This window comes from Mchenga conophoros, linkage group LG12 (genome assembly GCF_057382185.1).
Source record: "Mchenga conophoros isolate Kocher_MC1m ecotype Shallow Benthic linkage group LG12, M_conophoros_male_GT1.1, whole genome shotgun sequence".
NCBI lineage: Eukaryota > Metazoa > Chordata > Actinopteri > Cichliformes > Cichlidae > Mchenga > Mchenga conophoros.
Genome location: NC_140537.1, coordinates 5,655,923 through 5,679,609, shown reverse-complemented (window position 1 = coordinate 5,679,609; position 23,687 = coordinate 5,655,923). Strand labels below are relative to the sequence as shown.

Sequence of the window (23,687 nt, the reverse complement as noted above, 5' to 3'; positions counted from 1 at the left end):
AGCATACAGGCTCCGATGACAGCTCAGAGAAGCCGAGAAAACAGAAGGGCCAAGGGTTCAATTCCCCGCTGTGGTGAAGGATTGGAATGACTGTTATTTGGGAAGAGACTTTCAGATTCATCAGGCAACAAATCATCACAAGACAAAGCAGCACTGCCTCCACTGGATACCAATGAGCAAATGATGAGACAACAAAGAGGGAAAGCAGATTCAAAAAGCACACTGAAGGAATGTGATCACACGAAGAGAGAGCAACCAGACAGGAGATTCCCAAAACAAAAAGGAACTTTGTAGCCCCCATCCCCAAGAGACCATTAAGATTTCTCATCTCTCGCAAAGACAGAAAACAATACACCTAGGAGTGTGTGGTGCCATGGAAACAGATGAAAGTTCAAATTCAAATAGTAGAGTAAAAGATGAGGTGAATTAAATGTGGTCTGTTCTGACTTTCTTTGTGTATCGAGACACCTGCTTTCCAAGTGTGCAACAGAACCAAATGTAGACGTCACTTCGCTAAAGGTGCTGCTAGAGTCTTTCTGCTTGGTCCATTCGGGGATACTGTGAAGACATAGCAGCCTGCTCTGAAGCAGAGGACACACTCCCTGGTTGTGGTGAAACACAGAAATATGTGCATGGGAGCCACAGTTAGAGCAGGTTGAAATCTATCAATGCTATGGAAAGATGCTTCTGTGCATCCTTTTTTCCCCTCCTTTGGGAACGCTGTCCCACAAATCAAAGTGACAACATATATTGTGTAAATTGCTGGAGTGTTTTCTACTTTATACAACAGCTTACCAATAAGCTATTTAAAAAATAGGGCCATTATACGACTTTATTCAAATGCTTGTTATGAAGTTGTTGCCTTGTTGAAGGACATCATAAGGCAGGCTTAGAGAACAACTCCATAAACAAGGATAATGATCAAAGAGTAGTTTGCATAGGTCGTGTCCTCATTTTGGTTGCTGCTGTATCGGCAAAATTTAGAATTTATTTTTTTGCTTTTTCCATTTTAATTCAGAGATGCTAATTGATACGATATGAAGAGATTCTAAAGAGACAGAAAAGGAAGCTACAGGTGGACTGAATACTAACTGTGAATACTGTCTTTCATTTGTGCTACTGCATCCAACACACTGGTCCTTGAAGGCATGTTTTTAATCTAAATCTGAGTCTGAACTAAATGAAAGCCGAGTGTTTTAAAGGGGCACCGGAGCGATTCGAGGTGTCAGCGTGTTCCAGCGAGCGCGCGGCATGTGGCAACACCTAAAAACATTTTTCCTCCACACCTTTCCAATTAAGGGGCTGTATCCTACATTAATATTAACGCCCACTTCACATACCGATGAGTTAACGGCTTGGGGCTGAGGAAGGTGTCAGATGCTTCGAGCAACACTCAAACTACCAGCATGTTTCATGCGTGCAACACGAGTGTAGTACTGTGAATGCCTTGCAGGAAACACAGTTTCACAGTGTGAGCGGCTATCGCTAACATAAATATGACTGCACAGCATTTAGTAACTCTTTTATTTTTAAGGGTTTAAGTAGGACTGGACACAGCTAAGCCAGAGATGGTCAAGATGTGCTGTTTTATTCCTAGTTTGGGTTTCATGGGCACCGTGACTGCTCTTTGGCCATGCAGCCCCATACACAACAAAGTGTGGTGCATTGTGCATACTGATGTCTTTCCATCAGTTTTCTGCAACTTGAGTTGCAGTAGCTCGTCTGTTGGATTGGACCACAGGCGCCGGCCTTTGCTCCCCGTGTCTATCAGTGAGCCATTTGGATAGATACCTCACAAAAGCTGCAGTTCTGGAGATGTTTCATCCCAGTCGGGCAGCCATCACAGTCTGACCCTTGTCAAACTCAAATCTTTAAACTTGCACCTTTTTTCCTGCTTCTAACACGTTAACTTAGAAGACAAAGTGTTCCCTTGTTAATATATCTCACCCACAAACAGTTGCCATGGTTGTTGGGATTTTCCCTGTTTTCTCTGTGTGATTGTAGGGTCTTTATCTTACAATATAAAGCACATTGAGGAAACTGTTGTTGTGATTTGGCGTGAGTTCATCCCTTTTCTTCACTTCACATGTCAGCGGTCTCTCTGGGCTGTGTGAATGGACGTTCACGTGTAAAAACAGCAACAACTGAAACACATCCTGTTGTTGTTTTCTTACCTTGGCGTGGGAGATGGTCAGGCTGTCGACTGGCTGGGCCGTTTCAAACAGCTGGATCTCCTCTATCACGTGGGCCTCTGAACCCAGGATCACCACCCTCTGCAGCCAGCCCTCCGCTGCAGCACAGAGAGGAAGAAGACGAAGAAGATTTGAGCTCACTTTACTTCTGTCCTATTCACATGGCAGTTTTCAATCGAGTTTACTTTGGTGCACTTTTGTTGCAACACAGAACACCCAGCACACCTTTGACAGCAAAGCAGGGAATTTAAATATGAATCATACAATTTTGGCAAATATTTACAAAAATAAACCTGCGCCAGCGCTCCAGTTCATTTGTACCATAGCGATATGTTATAGTAAATTACCCCATGCACCTGTCACTGCATAGCCATCAGTTTAAATATCAGCACACAATCACCTGTGACTGCACAACATTTGACATCCTAATATATTCACACACACACATACACGCACACGCACAGGAGCTCATTTAAATATTAATGATGAAATATGATAATGTACAGGCACTCCTTTGGTGCCAACAATTTAAATATTAAAGCACAAGCTGCAAAAATATAACCTATGCAGCAAACACTTTTTTCATGAACTATTGATTGCCAAAGACACAGTGAGTGTGTTGCTCAACTGCTCCTGGTTCATGCTGAGTGTCTGAAAAGCTAGCAAGGCAACAGTTAAGGTTTTATGGCATTTTTTTTCTTGCTGTGGCAAGAACCCCCCCCCCCCCCCCCCCCCAAAACAGGTAAAACTAAACTAACACCACTGATCATATGTCCTTGCCCCTCTGATGTGCTGAAGAGCCGGTATACAAATAGAGAGAGGCCGTAAATGGAGCAGCTGACCTCAGTGCAGCTCTAAGTGGTGTTATTAATTACACCTGGGCTTTTCCTGGTGTGACTCAAAACAAGGCCAGCTTCGCTACGGGCCACACATCAGCATCACGCCAAGGGTCAGACATGTATACAATACCGACATGCTTTAACTGAATACAAAATGCAAGGCCTGCATTATCTTCAAGTGTAACTTTGCGCATGTGAAGGTTTTGTTGACCAGTCAACAAAATTGTGCACTTTAACTACACTTTTAACTACAAAGTACGCGATCATAAGGCTGTTATATTGCAACATCCCCTTTTTATTTTTTTCATGGAGATGTTGGAAGTATCATAATTGTTTCGGCTGCTTTTACAGCCTCCTGTAGTTCTGGTTTAAACACTTCGATTCTGAGGTATGCTTCTTTCCAGTTGAGTAACTTTCTGCCTGTTTCCTGTCTGCTATTGTGTAGACTGTGTAAGAAAAAACCTGACACAAATATATTCTTTGAGAACTGATACTGTCTCGCAGCAAATGGATACACGGGCCTCTCTTTTCACTCAGTAATGAAGTTCTCAGTCCCACACCTCTCCCTCACGAGATTGCCTGCCTTCAGCATCAGCTTTCAGTTTGGTCCAATTTGGTGTTAGCTAGCATGTGAACCTGCAGGTGCAAAGCTGTCGTGCAAATCTGTTTGGTTTGGTGTTTGGTGCAAAGGCTGTGCAGAACATTTTTTTTGAAAACCTTAAGATATATGCAGGCTTTAAATTTTAAATTTAAAAATATTGGCTGGAAAAAAAAGCAACAGAAGACGAGTAGAAAGTTCCCTCCAACAGAAAAACGTGCATCACTAATGCGCAAAGCCAGAGTGTCATCAATCGTTTTCATCGACATCAATTTGTGATTGAAAAGGTCACGAAAAGGAAATCTTCTTGCTGGAACATCCATCTGCCGTACTGAGCTCCAGCTCAGCAACAAACTACAGATGAATTTAAAAGACTGGAGGTGCTCCTGGCCCTTCAACACCTCGGGTAACAGCATTTGAAGAGGTTTTATTTTATTTTTTTTAAGTGGTGTGTGGGGAGCTGATGCTGGAGGAAGAGGAAGAGGAGATCCTGTGCTCCTTTCATGTAGGGCATTGTGAACAAGTTTAGATCCCTGGTGATGAAAGGTATTTCAGGCACAGCTGGTGGGGTGACCTTGATGTGTGTGTGTGTGTGTGTGTGTGTGTGTGTGTGTGTGTGTGTGCGTGCGTGTGTGTGTTACGTGCTGACATGCGCTTTCTTCTGTGGTCCTCTTGATTACGAGACTGTCACAGATAATGCGAAAAGCTAACCCAGCAGCCAGAGGGGGGTTTGAGAGATGGAAATACACATACAGGCATAGCAAGCAGAAGGCATATCACCGCACTCGCCTCTCACGCCGTCACAGACCAGTGTCGGCTAATCCCTCAATCCCACAGCCTGTTTTCCCCCCCGTTTAAAAACAGTGTTGTCAAGCACTTCTCCTCCTCTCTCTCTCTGTCTCTTTTTTTTCACATCAGCTGTCGCTATGCCGTCGCTAATAGCTAATCAAGCCCGCAGCCCAATTGGCACTGCGAGCGCACGTCTGCCAAGGGCCCCGTTGAGTTTGTGCCGTGAAGCACGACAAGCGGGGATGACTGCACTTGCCTCAGAGAGTGTGAGTGTGCATATCTGTGTGTGTCCATTAGTAAGGTGCTAGCGCCCGCGCGTGTGTGTGTGTTTGTGTCGCAGCAGCAGCGGCCATGTGTGTGTCCGGGCTGGCCTCACCGCCTGCCAGCAGAGAAGCCCCGAGTCCGCTGTTGTCACACTGTCAGTGTTGTCCCAGTCACTCTGTCTCTGCAGTGATCTGAATGATAAGTAGGGGAGTCTTTCCATTCATGAGATGGGCTGCATTCAAATTCACATTCCCTGGAATCCGCTATTAGATGTGTATTATCCAGGATTAAGGCTCCGGGAGGGCGGGCTGATTTCTGATCCAAAACAGGACACCTGCGTATGGGCCCAATGGCTACTGACTGGAGATATTAATTAAGTCGCGGGTGTGTAGACGTTTCCTTTGATGCATGAAGACAGATCTCAGCATGCAAATCTAGCCCCTAATTGAAACTCAGCTAAAGTCTGGCCAGATGGCATGTTGTTTTCGTGCTACCGTACCTTATGCCAGTACCTGTTCCTCTGTGCTGCCACGGCCCGTAAGCTCTTATCTCTATGACAAACACTCTATGCATGTCATATATTTTCACCGGCCCGCTGAGAACACCCCATCTCTACAGATGGGGGTCAAAAAAATAACAGAAACATCATAAATCATGAACACTGTGCAGTCTGCTTAAAGACGATGATTCAACTTTATCGCCTTTTTTCTTTTTGAAGCTCCAGAGCAAGATGCTCTCTTGGCCTCTAACGCCGCAGTGAGCGGAGACGGGCGGCGAGCTGTGAATAGTCGTGTCAGTGGGAATGGAAGCAGCGACTGCAGTTGAAATTAGGGCTGCTCGATTATGGCAAAAATGATAATCACGATTATTTTCACTGAAATTGAGATCACGATTATTTGACGATATTTATTTAACCCTTTAAGACCTAAATGGTAAATGGCCTGTATTTATATAGCGCTTTACTAGTCCCTAAGGACCCCAAAGCGCTTTACATATCCAGTCATCCACACATTCACACACTGGTGATGGCAGCTACATTGTAGCCACAGCCACCCCGGGGCGCACTGACAGAGGCGAGGCTGGCTGACACTGGCGCCACCGGGCCCTCTGACCACCACCAGTAGGCAACGGGTACTATAGAACCAAGTCCACCAGAGCTTATATTATTTTTTTTACATGCTGTAGTGCCATTTGTGGGAGCATTTCAAGTTGCTATACATCAATACAACTGTTATAGCCCATATTTTAATAATATGTATGCATTAAGTCCATAGTAATTACATAAATTGCAAAAAAGTGCAATAAACTACAAAAAAATATTGAAAATCGCTTTTGTTTTGTTTACATATATTTCTACTTGGAGAAGTTTAAGAGGTTTATCCCTCAAAACTTTAAATACAATAAAGTTGCAAAAAATAGTTTACAACAACAGGAAATTTATTTTGAGTGTCTTCATAGTTTTATTTTGGAGATACAGCAATTTTTATATACTGCAGGAAAAACAAAAAACAATCCTATGATGCAAATTTGCAAAGAAAACAGCAGGTGCATCATTTCACTGTGGGAAGTGTTACGAACAGCTGATAGGAACGGCAAAGCGTGTTTCTGGAATATTATGTTTTTGTTCCTGAAAGCGCTTTTTATGCAATTTTTGCAAAGCTTTATGTGGAACGAAACCGTGACCGAGGACAAGCTGATGGCATCAGATGTAAGTACAACTCCTCCGGTTTCATATGCAAAACAAATTATTGCGCTAGCTTACACGGTTCCGGTTCTACAGGGATTTAAAAATAGTTACGCAAAACGGAGCGTGCTGCTCTGACCGGATTTAAAGGGTTAACAATGACTTTAAAAAATAATATAACATAGTGTGCAACACCACTGAAGTTTTTTTACCTCTCTTTTCAACCAACAGCAGTCACTCTCTCCTCTCCAAATAACTTCTGCTTAGCTTTCCGAGCTTCCCTCGGGTCCTCTTAATCAGCGGTCTCCAACCTTTTTTGCGCCACGCACCGGTTTATGCCTGACAATATTTTCACGGACCGGCCTTTAAGGTGTCGCGAATAAATGAGGGAGGGGCTAATAATCGGCTCAGTCATTTTTAATGATCGTTGAAAGCCCAGATCGTAATCGTGATTAAAATTCGATTAATTGAGCAGCCCTAGTTGAAATGTCACAGCATTCGGGCCGTTAGTTAAAGAGCAAAAATTAGCTGAAGTGACAGTTGAAGTGGAAGTGCTGAAAGCAGCCGAGAAGTCGCTGGAGGGGTAGGGGGCATTAAAAGACTTGAATTATTGCTTCAGTTTAAGTGTAGCAATGGAAGCAATCAGAGTTTTCATGTTGAAGTGCCAGGGATGGGAGAAGTGTGTGCAGTGTAAACAGTTGAGCAGTGGGAATAGGCTCTGAGGAGGGAGTGTACAGGATTGGTGATGCGTTTTCCCCCCAATAAAAACATCAGTGTTTTAGCCAAACACCCATGCCAGCATCACGATTCATTACCTGTGCCGATGAAGAGCATGTTGTACGGCCTCTGGTCCAGGGCGCTGACACGATCCACCGCCAGCCTCGTGAAGTTGACGCCCTTGGTGAGCAGCAGGAGGCGGCCCAGAGCTTTGTCCTCCATCAGAGGGTGCTTCTTGGCAAAGTTGAGCGTGGCGTCAGGCAGCTGCAGGGAGCTGTTGTAGCCGTTCTCCCTGTCTGAGTTGGTTATACACTGCAGTAAAGAGAGAAAAGAAGGAGGGACAGGGGAGGGAAATGAAGCGGGGAAAGGAAGGGAGAAGGATATGAGGAGAAAGTAAGAGGGCCAGGAAGGAGAAAGAGGAAGAGGAGGAAACTTCTTAGCTGCAGCTGATACAGGTTGGCACGGTTAACTGGCTTACAAACCAGTGCCCTCCCTCCACCCCTTCCTCTTCTTCAGTTTTGCTTCGTACTGGCTCTCACCTCCGCCTGCTAACACCCCTTCCTCTCCTTCCTTTCCTGTGGCGCTGGATCATTATGTCCTTGGCCTCCAAGCTACGCCACATCACCCATTTTCCCTCCCTCCTTAACTATCCCATAGCGACTATTTTCCTGCTCTGTGAAGCTGTCTACAACTTGATCAAAAATTTAAACATTGACATGGGCAGTTTCTTACCGATCCCGGCCGCGGTGTGGGGACAGAACCCGTGTAGCGTCCCCACCTCTGGGACGCCTCTCTGTACTCCTTGTAGGACCCTTTGAACACCTCCTTCACGTTACTTATCTGGTACTGACACACAGCTGACACGTCCACGTCACCCCTGGAACATGGCAGCAACATGGGGGAATCGGTGATGTGTGGCAGTAATAATCGAGACAAATTACCTGTCGTACAAGTCAGCGAGACACACTCAACAGGATGTGAACATGTACGTTTAAAAATAGCAGAATCCAAAAATACCAGGCAGTGAAGCGTGCTGCTTTTAAACGACCCTCCCGGTAATCACAATGTAGTAAATAGATATTAAATGTATGGTCTAAAACTGATTTGTTGACACATCTCCACTGTTTCCATGATGAGGCACAAATTGATGCACATGTACGAGGGTTCCTTCATACGCCAGTGAAATCCATCAATTAGTGCCGTGACTCAGGAAATGCATTTCATTTAATGGTGAGGTCGGGGATTCGGGAGCTCTTCAAAATTTTTTTTTTCCCCAACACATTTTCAGACATCCAAGTGGGACTCAAATTGGGTATTGACGTCTGACACAGACACATTAAATTATACTTTTACTTGATATCTCACGAATATCTTTAATTTCCATGCTCATTCACCGGAATGAAACTACCCCCTCCACTCGTTTTTTAATTCCACTCTCAAACTGAGGCACTGACAGACAGGCATATAACTGTGAGCAATCTAAGGAGCTTGGAAAGAAAAGCGTCTGGACTTCTTTAAGTTTCCTTGAAGACGTTTCACCTCTCATCCGAGAAGCTTCTTCAGTTCTAAACAAATTTAAGCCCTGTGGGAGTGTCCCCAAAAGGGTCCTGCACCCCCTATTGATCCTCTACCTAATCACGTGATCCAAGGTGTGAAAACGGCTACACTAATCCGGATCAATTTGAAAACAGCATTTTCGTTTAAAAACGCTCCACACTATTGTTTTCAAGCGTTTCCGACCAGTTGTTCATCCACACTGCAACCATCGAAAACGCTACGTTCCTGTATTACGCATGAGTGAAATGTAAGACAATTCAACCTGTGTCATTTCTGTCTGCTGTTTATTTACTTTCCGGCTCTTTGGAAAATGACTGAGTTTTTTTAATCGGCCAGACAATGAGGAGTTGTTGCTGTGAGTAAGACAAAAGTACAAAGTTGCAAAAGTGCTATCTGGAGCATGTACAAACTGATATTAATCTTTAATAGGGCTGTCAAAATTGAGAGCAAACAAAACAACTGCTGTATAATGCCCTCCGCTGTCTTTGTTTAATTGGTCACATGACTGCATCATTTGACTAGAATACGTCATCGTTTTCAAAAAGGCTCCGGGTGTCGCGGTCCACACTGCGACATGAAAACGGCGTTTTCAAATGTATCCGCTGTGGAGAGGTTTTTCAAAACGCTGCGTTTTCTTTGACCAAAAACGCCGTCTCAGTGTGGACGGAAGGCAAAAACGGAGAGAAAAACATGCGTTTCCAAACAAAAACGTATTAGTGTGGACATGGCCACAATCAAAGGTTTTGGGTGAACCCGCTGTGAAACCTGGCCCCACCCTATGATGCGATTTACTGAGGTCAAATGACCCAGGGTGCGAGTGGGCGTTAAGGCGCCAGAGAAGGGATCTCAAAACTGGATTATAGATGGCAGACAGTTGGTGTTGTAAGCCCCGCCCTCTGTTCAAAGATGGTCGTTCACAGTGGACATAGACGGCTTCTTTCACTCCTCTTTCAAACCATCTGTCGTCTCTGTCCAAAATGTGAACATCGGCATCCTCGAAAGAGTGACCTTTGACCTTTAGATGCAGAGCAAGTTTGAGCAAGTCAGAAAAGTAGCAAAGTCCGAATTTACAGCTATTGCTATTTAGCTTTAAACGCTCTCTCCATTTTTTCTTTGCAATGTGTGTTTTGTTTTCTGAAAGGCCGAGTTCATGAAGTCATATGATGCGATGTCCTCTTCCATTTCAGAACAGTGCTCCTCCTGTTAATGTGTGACAGAGCTGCGGGTTTATAAGGTCAACGTCACAACCAAAGGACAGCGCCGATGTCTTAGCGAGTTAAAACGCAGCCCTATTCAGTCACATTATGGCTTGAGCTCCCGAGTCATCATTTACATAATGTCCAATTATCTTAATGTTATCTCTATCAAAGCCAGGGGGCTTTAAGGAAACCCCAGCAAGTCACACACAGAAAGAACGAGGGGATTAGGCTCTTTTTTTTCTTTTCAAGCAGCAGAAGGAACTCCGAGCAAGAAACAAAGCTGGAAGTTCAAAGCCGGTTCAGTTTGCGATATGATATCTTACTGAAGAGCACAAAAGACTCACATCAAAGGGCGCTGCCTGGAGACAGAGAACGTTTCCAACTTTCTGAGGACAACCTTCCGCCCTCGCTCCAGTTTCTTTGTTGATTAGTAGCTCATTAACACGCTGCCGTGATGCCCAACAAACAGCCGTCTTTACTCCGCTAATAATGCTGGAGTAACTTCTCACAGCTGAATCATGACTGTCAACACCCTTTTAATTAACAGTTTGTAGTTTAATTATTGCGCTCAAAATGACTTAATTTTCATCCCACTGTGTTTGAAATGGAACAGCAGCGAGTGGACAACAGCACGGTGTGTTCACGAGACATCTGATTTACTCAGGGTGGATTTCTGCTCCTATAAAATAAAGCAGTTGCTAAAACAAGATATATAAATACTTTGATTGGACCGATCACTTTGGAGTCATGCATGATTTTAAAGACCTTTGTCTTGCCGTGAAAATGAATGCTCGACAAGCTGATGTAATATGTTTGGAAAATGCACCCACCATTGTTCAAAGCTAAATTAAAACCACGAGACGTTTAATCTCTAATAAAAGCAGTAAAACATTTTCAGGGACACGCAACTCGTATTCTCTCAAAGTAACTCACATTAATGTCAGCTAAAGGCCTCATTACGCAGGAAATACCTAATCACGCAAAGTACTTAATTAGAGCCATCCTCTCAGAGTGACCATTGGTTTGAGTAAGAGGCTGACAGGTTGGCAGATGACAGCTGATAGCATATGTGGCAATTAACTTACATCTATTTGGGTTTTAGTTTGAAACAAAGTGATGTCTGCGGTCTCTTTTGCACCGCTGTCGTTCCGACTTACCACTGAGCGTGGAAGATGCCGTAGAAGGTGGTCCCCCGCCAGTCCTGCCCCGGCAGGGTGAAGACGGCTCTCAGGTTGTTGAAATAGACGTGACGCTCTGGGAGGGAGCACTCCAGCCGGGCTTTCTGGAAGGTGGTCCACTTCTTCTGCAGGGTCCTGGTTCCACCCAGATCGCCCTGAGAGAGAGCACAAATCAAATCTTATTTATGACTAACGATTATTATTTTAGGATTTTTTTAATGCTTATTTTTTTAACCCACCGTTTGCATTCAGTAACACTTTAATATAAACATAAATACGACTTAATACGAATAACAGCAAGGTTTGGGACCAGTGGACGGATTTCATATTCGTTTTCTGAAGCAAGAAACATTTAATCTCGTTTTAAGAAGACTAAGCACTGCAGTCACTTTGTGACAGCATACTTGCTTTGCCTAGTTCAGATCCAGCTGATGTGATGTGAAAACTTCAGTGCACGTACACCGACAATGGCATTTCTTTTCTTAATAGAAATTCAAAGATTCAAAGATTAAAAGACTCGATCTGACCTGATCCGATGAAAGAGAGTACTTTATTTTTAATCGTTTTAAAACATGTTCAGAGAGGATTTTTCAGTTTCCACTTGATATTTAATCAAGTAGCTGATTAAAACCAAAGAGTTGTTTTTTTTAACTGTTTGAAATAAAAAATATATATATTCTTGAATTTTAGTTTTAAATACTAAACTTTACTTCTTTACTTTAGTATAGCACTCCCTGTATGCAGCTTATCAAGAAACGACTCCTATTGATTGTTATTAAGCGATTGTACATGATAATTAATAACAAGTCTGCAGAAGCAGTGGAAATACTGTGGGATGATTACTGTGTCTATTTAACGATCTTAACAGAGGATACCAACACAGCAGCCCTCTGCTTTCTTATCCGGGTAAAAGCCCCACAGTCACATGCTGAATGTAGAAGTATCGCCATGGTTACCAAATGGTGCCCACTGTTACACACACAACACTGAATACGTTTTAGTTCTTAGACACACCAAAACTCTACCGTGACAAAGTATTGTGTGGCTCGCTTTGAGCTGGCTGGCCTCTCTCTCTCCTTCCTGTTAGGCTGCCACGAATTCTGCATTTCATTGGCCTCGCCTTCACCCCACAAAAGCCAAATATCATCCGAGTAAATACACTGTAATTACTCTGAATATACATACGAAATTTTTTTCGCATCAGTTGGCTGACTGAGCTTCTGTCATGTTGAAAAAAGGATCTGAAAGAGCTTTTATAGCCTGAGACGTTCAGGTCTACCCGAGAAAATTGAAGATAAAGGCACTAACAATATTAACTTTTACAATAAAAATGGAATCTATATTGACGAGCGGTCTATTTCTGTATTGCTCTGTGGGCACAAAAGAGACGCATTTGCCTCATTCCTCTCATTTTTATTGTCCTCAGTGATTGCAGATGTGAAAAAAAGAAAAAGGAAAACACAAAAATGCTCATTTTATAGCAATGAGACATAGATATTGTGCTCCTGCTGTAATAGGGGTATAAGCAGAATGTGCTGAATTATTCATTGCTGTAGTACACATCATGTAACAGCATCTGTTTCTAATTTCATTCAGAGAGCTTTATTGTTCATCCTCGCAGACATTAAAGGGCGCTTCCCATAAACCAAGGCATATATTCAACACTAAATGACATACATCTCCATCGACTATTAGCAATCTGTCTCCAGCTTTTATAGTTTGCCTGGTTTAAAAGATGCTAAGATTACATGGCAGCATAAGTAAGTGTAACGTGACACTCTACTTCTGTAACGGTAACTGAACGTCTCAACTCTCGTCGACTCGCCTCATAGCAGAAATCACCTCTGTCTGTGTCTGGCCATAATCACTGTGGTGTATCAAACCTAATCAGTTGTCCTAATGAGGCCATTCATTAAGCAAATTAATGCATTAATTACCAAATACATCTATGTCAGTGCAACTGTCTCGGTGTAGCACATTGTTAGTAAACTGGCAGTGAGCTGAAGTTCTGTTGCTCTTGTTACAAAAACACGCGACAGCTGGCTTTGTGCAGACGTTGTGGGTTTTTTCAGTATTTTTATAGCAGAACATGTTCATATGATCATGAAAACTTCAAATGCACATGAACAGAGCAATGCTGTTTAATTCAAACTTGTATGCCGGTTGCTTGGGAGGTTTGGCATTGACTTAATGTGCTCTTGATGCTTGAGCTGGAGGTTTTATGATTGCTACTGAGCTTTTAAGCCTCTAAAGAAAAAGTTCATTTAAGTAAACAGATGTGGTTCCCACGTTATCTCGCTACTCATTTGTGTGCGCTCAGTTTTGTGTTGTGAAAGCAGTTCTAGAAGATAAACAGATATGTGAACAAACTGCAAAATCTGGGCACTTGTGATCTTCATACAGCATCCACTCTGGTTTTTAGTCATTACAAAGGCAGTTCTGACTCACTTCTTCTTTTATAATGTTTAGGTCTTGTGATACAAACACAGCGCCATCGGGATGAAAGCATATAAAAAAAAAAAAACAGGCAGCCAAATACTTATTCTCCAGATACTCTATTAGTTATACCTTAGTAGTACTTGGTTGGAGCCCCTTCTGCACTCAGAACTGCCCTAACTCTTCAACGACAAGATACTGGAAACATTCTTTGTTGACACGACAGCATCACACAGTTGCTGCAAAGTTTTCGGCTGCACATCCATGATGAGAATCTCCACCACATCCCAAAGGTGGCCATTTGGATTTTGAGACACTGTGGTCGTAAAGGGATGGACATGCTCAGACCAGCAACCACTGCAGCAACCAGGCCATGCTTAGAGTTACCTAAATCATCCTTCTTCTCCATTCTGATGCTCAAATTGAACTTCAGCAGGTCGTCTCGGCCATGCCAACATGCCTGAATGCGCTGAATTGCTCCAATGTGACTAGCTGACTAGATAATTGTCATTAATGAGCAGTTGCAGATATATACCCGAGAAAGTGGTCTATCTGAGTCACTAATTCTGTGACACTGTGACAAGAAATTCTTCATTATCAAAGCAAAGACAAGCGCTAATTAGCTAATGTTAGCAATATAATATATGCTAACATGGATCAGTGTTAGATATTATCTAACACTGATCCATGCGCTGTTACCTTCAGGCTCATTGTAGTTTGTGAGTATAGTCCTTGGTAAAGGCAACTAATGACAAAATCAATGTGAACAGGTTTTATTACATAAATTTAATCATAATTAATTATCAGTTTAAATGCTGCACCAATGACAACATGAGCTGCTGTGGAGTCATTGATGAGATTTGACCACTACTCTTTATTTGACAAGGTTGGGTTAAGGGTATTGTGGAGGTATAAATCTTTCATCACTGCTTTGCTAGGAGGAGTGGCGAGTTGCTAATGCATCTGAGTGAACAACCAGGAGAGACTTACTTTCCAATTTGTACCTATAAGGAAAACTCTGCATAGTCGATGTATTTACTCTATATGCTGTTTATCATTTCAATCAATTCTGTTGGTTGCTTCCTTATATGGGCGCCTCCAGCTGAAGCCTGTAACTGTTAGCAAGTGCTGCCTCACATTATTAAGTGCTCAGAAACAGCTGCCAAAACAGCTGGAGAAAATGGAAAACAGCTGATTTCCAGTCAAGTGTGCATGAAACTACAATTCTGCAGTCAAATCCGTCCCTGTGCACTTACAGATTGATTACTGTTTGAATGAGTTTGTGTTTTTCCCAATTAATAAACGCCCACAGGTGCCAGGTTAAGGCGCTACTAGGAGATTCTTAATTGAATCTGTTCTGGGATCCGTTTTGATTATCCGCTGCGTCAGGCGTTACCTTGCAGACGCGAGCCACCCTGGCCACGTTGGGCTCGGTGTCGCAATCCAGCTCCATGGCTCGCTCGGTAAAGAAGAAGTAGATCTTGTCGTCGTCGCCCTCTTTACTGCCGCTGCTCTCCCTCACCAGGGCTGAGCCCACAAAGTCAGGCTCTGCACATGCAACACACACAATCAGAATCAGATATTTACATGGAAACACGGAGACAGCCTCGCCCTGCAGGACTGAATCACAACAAAAACAGGTGTAAGCACAAAAGCTTGACACCTCTATTTCATTCCCTGACACCCTTTCTCACCTCTTTGTCTTCTGTCATTTTCTGTCATCGCTCTTCTTCTTCTTGGCCATTTTTACTCTCTGTGTCTCTACCTTTTTGTTAATGGTCCATTTTCTGTGTGTGTGTGTTTGCGTGCATGCACGTTTTTACTTTCTCTAGACACCGTTCTGTTTCTCAGATTGTACTCCTCATTAGGTTCTGAATGTGCAACAGCAGATACAGACAGTTTTGGACTCGAGCTGCTGGAGGCTTTCAATTCTACAATTTTTATGCAAACGTGTATTTTTTTAAATTGCAAGGACACCGTGGTTCCCCAGATGGACTGGTGTTTTCAGTATTAAAGCCTCTGAAGCCGCCTTTTAAATCATCACAGTGCACTACAACTCTCAGCTGAAACCCAGGCCAATTAAATGCTTTTAGGCTGGTCAGAATTGCTTAAATTAAGATGAGGCTTGCTTCCTTGCAGGTCGGCTTTTTAATAAAAGCTCTGTATTAGCATGAATAATGAATGGACATATCAGTCAAAAGCCCTGCCTCAGCTGTATGTTCCTCTTCCCTCTCTCCCTCCTCCGTTCCCCTCATCAGTCCCTCAATCTTTTCATCAGCAATCCTCATATCTGTCTTTCCATCACATATTTTTTCCTGCTGTGATTTCATCCTCTCCTCTCTTCTTCAATTCTGTCCAAGTGCCTGGCTCCTCTCCCCCCACTCAGCCCCCCCTCAAGAGATAACGTCCTTCGCTGCAGCCCAAGGCGCGGTCTTCATTTCCTGCAACTCAGTTCTCTTTCTCTTGTTCTTTTGCATGTTTCCTGCTCTTTTTTTTATGAAACTCTGTTAAAAGGAAGTGAATGTTATCTCCCTCTATTGTGATTTTTAAAAAATGGAATACAAGTTTAATTTGTCAGTAATGTTGTAACTTGGGGGAAAAAGACTGAATATTATAGTTTAATTCAAACAAAAGTACGCATGACTTGACATTTTTCTTCATCTTTCTTCTGAACACAGCAGCTGGGATTGATTCACACAGGATGAAAAGCGGGTTTCTTACACATATATAAATAACTACCTACAAGACTAACAGACTAACAGTGTGCAGAAACCTGTTGTGTAGTTCATCTTTATTGTGTTTTATATTTGGCCTCAGTTGTTCCACATTTTATTTACAGCCTTAATTTACAGATTATGGCTTGACTTTTAACAGAAAATGTAATATTTTCTGTTATATTAGAATTTATTTAGAATTTGCTAAATATCTGAAGCATCGTTCAGCAGCCGGATCCATGTGAGAATCTCCCAGGACAAAAGACTTTTGCTCCTGCTATTCTCTTTTTCGTCCCACCCTGTCTTTCCTCTTCAGCTTTGGGCTCATAATTTCTTTCTTCTTTGCCTTATGTGTTCATTAAAAAAAAAGAAAATCTTACCATTGAGCCAAGCAGGCAAGTATTCGCTCTTCATGCTGTAATGCTGTTGGCCCAGGTTTCTCAGAATGACTGGCTCTGTACCCAGGAAGTTGTTGAGTGTTGCCGAGTACAGCTCCTTATCTGTACCAACAAAATGCAAGCTTTAGTTTCATTCTTTTTTAGTGACTATTGTACCGGCTTACAATGGGAGAGGGTCAGTGGTTCAGCTGGGAAACACAAATGCAGGACGGTGAATGGGCGCCTGTAGGTTCACTGAAGCTGTCCGCAGTGAAGGGAATGCAGCGTGCAAGTTAAACTGGACTTTTGGACTCTCAGAGCAACAGTATGGCGAGAAAACAGATGGGAAATTCTGCATGAGCAATTTGTCGAGATTTGATGGACATTTAATGCTTCTTTTAGAGCTGTAAAAACTGCGGGGCTGTTCCCTTCAGTATACAAACTGCTGAGATGGAACAACAGAAGCTGACTGTGTGTTTTTGTTGATAATAGAAGTCAATGGGATTTGTCTTGCTTTTTGGGATAAAGTGATTCTTTAACAATCCTAAATCCGTTCAGAAAGATCCAAAAACTTTTACTACTATTCCTCACACATGAATATATACATGGCTATACTTACCCACTATAAGGCCAGTGTGCCCCTTGGCGGGATCATACGGGCATTTTCCCTTCCCATCTTCCAGGGCTGCAGCGTTGAGGGTAAAAGAATCTGCATTCTGCAAACGTGCAAAGATTCACACGCACATAATGAGGATCATCAGTACGTATTGACCTACATTGCACAGCTGCAAGGTCTGTCTGTCCGTTGCAAGGACCAGATCTTCACAGCTCGCCATGTTGTCTTGTTGCATCAATGTCACACGATATGCGTGCACGTGTACGCGCACGGGCCTTCACACGTTGGGCTAACCTTTGCCTGAGATGCTTATTTTCCATTGCATTTATTTTTATTTTGTCACACAGTGGTCTTTGCCTCAGGTCAGGTGGCAGAAATCTCAAGTAGACACCTGTCAGCACAGGCTCGCTGTGACTTGCTATCTACGGAGCTACACGTGTACTTACCACGTAAGTGCATTTGGGCTGGAAGGCGTAGGTGCCGCAGGTGTAGAGGAGCGTGTGGTTGTAGCTCTGGAGGAAACGGATGTAGTTGAAACACTCGGTCTGTGAGAGAGTGACGAGGAGTTATTTTCAAGGCAATCGGAGCAGTTTTATCCTCGGCTAAGGGGAGAAACCTATTCCACCACAAAGACTTTCAGAATACTTAAGACATCCTCTGAGATTTAGCTTTACTCCAAAGCTTTGCTGTGAATTCTTCTGGATCCTCACCAAACTTGAAAATGCTTCCAGATAAATTCATGTATTAAGAAGGTGCAAAATCAGCCTACATTTACTTTGATGATTTACTTTGATATCAGTCAATATAAACGTGACAGTCCAGTGCCCAATTTAGGATACACTCAAGGTGGTGAAACAACAGAATCATTAAAGTAAATGAGAAAGATGCCGATACATTTAAAAAATATGTGTCTAAATATCAGAATCATTCATGGGAAGTGCCCGTTATTGTCTGCACTGTGACGAAGAATAAAGCTCTTTGAATGGAAATGGAAACAGACGCTCACACGAGTCATTCTACTGTAGTAAATAAATCAGTACACCAAGTTTATCTTGCCCTCCAACGAGCTTTAAAACAATATCTGTGTCTCGAGGCAGTAATATGAGCAATGTGATGTTTTTAAATTTAGGTTTTCAGCTCAATGCGGTCGCTGATGTAGCATGAGATGTGTCTGGCAGATAGTCCTCCATCAAACTACAATGCTACATAAAAAGAAAACCAATTAAATGTAACAACAGGCATTTTTAAATGCCATATGGTGATTCCTACGTAGTAAGTAAATTAACACATGAAAGCACTGTGAGATATTTTTATAGTAGATAGTAGATCAGCAGAATAAAAGATGAAGAACAAAAGGAATGTTTACAGCTCTCCCCATCACAGCCCAGCATACTATGGAAAGAGGAGTTTTCGATCTTCAGAAGGTAAAGTTTGAGTATGCATTAGGTTCTAATGAATATTTAAAATTGCTTGAGTCTTTTTAAATCTCCAGTTGCACTAATTTCTAAGCATATAAAAATATCTTTTTTTTTTTTTTACTTCAGTTGGAGGCCGTTTTAGTTAAAGAAGTGCTACTGCTGCTGCTATTGCACTCCAGTGAACTATTACGCCCTTACTCCTTTAAACCCCATCAAAAGTTACGAATGATCAAGAGAAGCTTTAGCTTTATTTCAAAAAGCGCTGTGTGCTTCTATAAAATATTTAACATGACTTCTTGCAGATCATGCTTCCTAAGCAGTGAGAGGTTTTTGCTGAGACTAAAGTGCAGAGCTAGCAGGGACCAATTTACACAGTTTACAAATGTACCATAACTGGTGGTGAGAACTGGAGGATGCTGAATTTTAGTATTATTACAGTGCTGAATATAATTGTAACAAAATTTTCAAAACCAAAAGACCTATTGAGGTTTGTTTGGGATTACTGTGTTACATCTTTTATATGTCATATCAAGAAAAAATACATGTATTAAAAATAGCTTTTTGCTAAGAAATAGGTAAGAAGACAACGCTATAATGGAAAACCTTTGGGACTGAAGAAGCAAATAAAAAAAAAAGTAAAAAAAAACCCCAAACTGCAGTTCCTTTAGTGGCCACTTGGAAGTTTCTCCATAGCTCCAAGGTTGCCCAGTTTTATAACAGATGGAAAAATACTTACAATCTGTCAGTTTGGTACAAAAATTGATGCTCTTTTTAAAGTAATTCCTTCTGCATAACAACTGTACATAGTATTGTTTTTTAATACACCTTTTTAAGTTGTCTAAAAGCCTTAAATGTTTACATTTTAAGGTGTCTGGACAGTTTTACAAACAGGTGGATGCTGACAAAGGTGGCTGCACCCTTCAGCATGACCTTCCTACATTTTTAATTGAAATGATCTGCCTGTGCTCCAGTTGTGGTGAATGGAAAATCTAGTATTTTTTGTGTGCTAGGCTATTAGGCACTTGCTGGGATCTGTGCAGTACAATTATAGAGTTGATGAATTTACCTTGCTAGCACTCCACCCTCTTGAAAACAACAACAAGAACAACAAAAATTGCTTTACAGTGGTTTGCAGTCTGTCTGTCTTCATCAATATAAAGGTATGGCCAGCCAGAGGTGAGCATAGCTTGTCATATTTATAGCCTGGAAACAACCTGTTAGCTCCTCTACAGCTAGCTAGCCAACACGCTAGCTGTTTGTTGCCTACTTAATTCATATGAAATAAACCACAGACATGTTATATACTGGGTTGCTTAGTAACGTAAGAAATAACCCATGTAAAATCACAGTTACACAATAGTAGATAGCATCATGTCAGCTGTTTCCCTCCACTTCCTCTGTTAGTGTTAGGCTAAGCTAAACAGCTGCTGTTTACATGTACTGTAACTTTCCCACACAGATACAGGATTACTGTTAATCTTTTTATTCAACCCTTGACAAAAAACAAAATGTGTTTTATTTACTTGTGTTTGTTATAACATAATTGTAAAATGGGTTATATAAAAGCAGGTTGCCTTGCAGTGCAACCAATTTTTCATAACATTCCATCATTGTTGGAGAAAGACTTCAGTATCTCTTTTGTTGCTTAACGTAAAACACACACACTGAACCACCTTAAAAGTTGCTGACCCTGTCTGGAAGATGCACGTTCTCTGTGTGCTAATGTAATGACTGGAAGCTTTCCAGTCTGAAATCCCAGACCGGTTTGATAAACTGTAATTGAGTGAGTAGAGGAGTGAGTAATGTTTTCATGCTCTTAGAAATGATTGTCTTAGAAACTACTGCTGCGCTGCCCTTGAGCAAGGCAGGTAACCCCAACAGCCACGTCAACTGAGTTCTACATTACCTGGTTGTTTTTGCCCTTGGCAACACATTCCCTCTTCTTGTCCTGCGGAGCTGGCCAGTCAATCTGGAGAAAGGAAAGAAACAGATGGAATGATGTTATTTGCCTTTTGCCCACAAGTAATATAGCTGTAAGTGTGCTGTCTATCTGTATGTAATATACTGTGTACATACTGCATGCTGTAAATAGGGAAAGAAATTCCCTCACTTGTCTCTAATAAGGTGCACACCGAGACACAGTACCGCAAAAAACAGTCCTTTCCTTTTTTGCCATTTTGTCTAACTCAGCCACTGGGCTCTGTATTCTTAACCACTAGCTGCAGTAACTATAGCAACAACCACCATCTCACAAAAGCAGTATATTTGACAAATACAGTATAGTTCAAAATGTACAAATCTCAAAGATGATCTCTACCAAGAACTAATGAGAGTAGATGCACTTGGATGCTAAGAAAGGCCTAGTTCAGAAAGATGTATTACACTAGTTCTGAGCTAAAGATACAGTAAAGTTAATTAAAACAATCCACCAACTGAGCTGCCCAGGCGGTGCAGAGAAAAGCCACGGGGTTCTTTCCCTGGCAGTCGTGTTCCTGCCCGATCAAACACGCGATTTGTGTTAGGTAGGAAGCCGTGAGGTCCTTACTGCGGAACAATTCTCTGATGATTGTAGCATTGTTTAAAGGATCAAAGACAGACTGAAAAAGGTTCAAATTTAATGCACTTGTACAAACTACCTGTCTAGCTGTGGGCTTTTATCCTCCAAAAGGTACATTTTTTTGGTAAAAATGTAGGGGGGAAGCAAATAAAAAAAGGAAACATGCACATTCTTTCACACTTTATACGTCCATACTTACTGTTTAACAAATAAATGTCGGTAATTATTTACAGTAGCTACTTTTTTGAAACTGTAACACGTGGCTGAACTTTGCTTTGTGGACACAAATCCAGAGTATGAACTCTGTTTACTAAGAGGTTTCCACACCATTAAAAATAATTATACCAGTCATTACAGGCAGAGAGCAGCAGCATATTCAAAATTAAACTGATTTACTCGACTGGATTTGAACCAACAGCAGTCAAACTGGGTTTTTGCCATATAAACACACGCATAGATAGACTACTGTTTAAAAATGAGATACAAGTTAAAGCAATAGTGGCTTTTAATGGTAAAAAAGTATGTTTCTTTATTGGTTTCACAAATGTACTTTGGTGTTAGTAGCCCTTATTGAATATTCTGTGTTCACTAGGAAGATGATAGAGCTCCAGTGGTCAAGGTTTAATAAGTGAATAATCATCAAGATCAGTGACTATGAAATATCACCTGTAGGATCTGCAGCTTTAACTAAAGAAAGACCAACTAAAATGAACCAGTCCAGCAGCTTAGTGTTGCTTCCTATCCAGTCCTCATTAGTCACCAGTCATCCCAAGAATTTTTTGCAATTCCCCCTAACACATTAAATATTAGAATAACTATACATTCAGATGGTAGTACTAGCTACCCTCAGCACCAATACCTAATGGCTTATAAAGACAAACCCTATCTAAATCACATTAATGCACTGCCTTAATGATGTGCAGCAGCTTTTAAAACCCTGTTCAGAATTGGCATTAACATGCATCTTGGGAGATCTGATCAAAGCGGACAGCTCCAAGCACACCAGTTCACACCTGGCATTAGAATGCATCTCCACATGTGTCTTGAGTGGCCACTTTTGATTGGATTTCATTTCCCCACTCTATATGCAAATAAATGTAGAACTTACATCATTTCAGTCTGCAAAGACCAAATACTCGTGTCCTGCATGGGTCAAATTTTCCAAACCTGTCCTCCCCCGCAACTGCATAGCACATTACTGGAACTGACCTGTTACCTCCATTTAAGATGCGGGCCCACACCGACGTGCTATTATAAGTCCTACAACCTGTGTCGGTGAATATGCACGCGGGCTACACAATCATTCCCTTCAAAGCGTTTTATTTTGCCTTGCACAGCTGGCCGGCAGCCTTATGCAAAATGAATGTCTAATAATATCCTAAAATATGAATTGGTTTATTTAAAACTATGATACAGCTTCAAGAGAGTCATTTAAAAAAATTGGACAACTAAAGATTTGGTTGAATAGCTGCATACAAACGGCGATATTTGGATATAAGGTCAGTTAATAACTGTCATTAACTATAACAGCCTTACTGACTATAACAAAAACATGTAAATCGGTGATGTCCAGCAAAAACATGACCAGCTGTGAACTGAGCGGTGGAAGGATGTGATGTTTCATAATTGAAAATAATAAAAAAAAATCTGGCAGTTGATTTGGGTGCTTTTAATGATCTGTTATCAGTAAAGTCATCTAGATGTTAATGCTGTGGTACAGCCATTATTTCTGCAGAAAACAAAACAGCTTTTGTTCCTATCCTGTCGCCCCTGCTTTTGATTCAATGTCAACAGTTTGAGTTGTGTAGGACCAACCTTCAGTTTGGCCAGGACCAATGTTCCCTCTAAGCTGTGCACGTCTCTGCGCACAGAAAATCTGCGTTGCGCACAAAAAAAAAAAATCTAACCTGAATTGAAATTAAAATTAATACTTTAACAATTCTGTTTTGCGGTGTTAGTCAGTAAGTGACTGGCTGCTCCCGTATGGGATTAGAACGATGCCACCTTGTCCCATAGTCCAGCCAATAATGCGATTCACATTTGTATCAACGCAGCTAATCAACGTGGTTGACAGGCTATGACAGCGTCCGTTTGTGCCGACACTGGTGTTTTAGCTAGCAAAGCGGCGTGGCTGATGTGGAGTGAAGCAAAGTTAATGACAACGTGTACAACCATTGGAGATGTGAGCAGGAGAGACGGAACAATTGATGGAAAAAGTGTGGACTTTATACCAGTTTTGATTTTGTGTTGATAGGCCACGTAAAACCAGAGTTATGATAAAAATATCTGCAATGTTTGGTTTTCTTCCTGAATTTTTCCTGTTGTTCTCCTTTATCTCATAGTGGACAGAAATTATCTTTTGGAGTGGCACAAATAATTTGTGTGGCATCAAATTTAATGCAGAACAGCTGATTGTTCTGTAAATAGTTTGAAATGTTTGTTTAAAAGCGCATTGGCTGCATTAAAAAAATCAACAACTTTGCAGCTACCAGACCTCATACTCATAATACAAGTCAGAGCTTATATATATATATATATATATATATATATAT

The 23,687-nt window shown here is 41.7% G+C and overlaps 1 protein-coding gene across 2 annotated transcripts in view; it reads right to left on the bottom strand.

The window, feature by feature from the left end:
* Positions 1-23,687, bottom strand: part of sema4c (sema domain, immunoglobulin domain (Ig), transmembrane domain (TM) and short cytoplasmic domain, (semaphorin) 4C) — a 111,295-nt gene that overhangs the window by 8,191 nt on the left and 79,417 nt on the right. For both annotated transcript variants that reach the window (XM_085293445.1, XM_085293443.1), the window contains 9 exons: positions 20,485-20,547; positions 17,607-17,705; positions 17,164-17,260; positions 16,548-16,667; positions 14,850-15,001; positions 10,997-11,172; positions 7,816-7,960; positions 7,182-7,395; positions 2,175-2,290 (listed from right to left, as the gene is read on the bottom strand). In XM_085293445.1, coding sequence (XP_085149571.1) covers positions 2,175-2,290; positions 7,182-7,395; positions 7,816-7,960; positions 10,997-11,172; positions 14,850-15,001; positions 16,548-16,667; positions 17,164-17,260; positions 17,607-17,705; positions 20,485-20,547 — 1,182 coding nt within the window. The remainder of the gene's footprint in view (positions 1-2,174; positions 2,291-7,181; positions 7,396-7,815; positions 7,961-10,996; positions 11,173-14,849; positions 15,002-16,547; positions 16,668-17,163; positions 17,261-17,606; positions 17,706-20,484; positions 20,548-23,687) is intronic.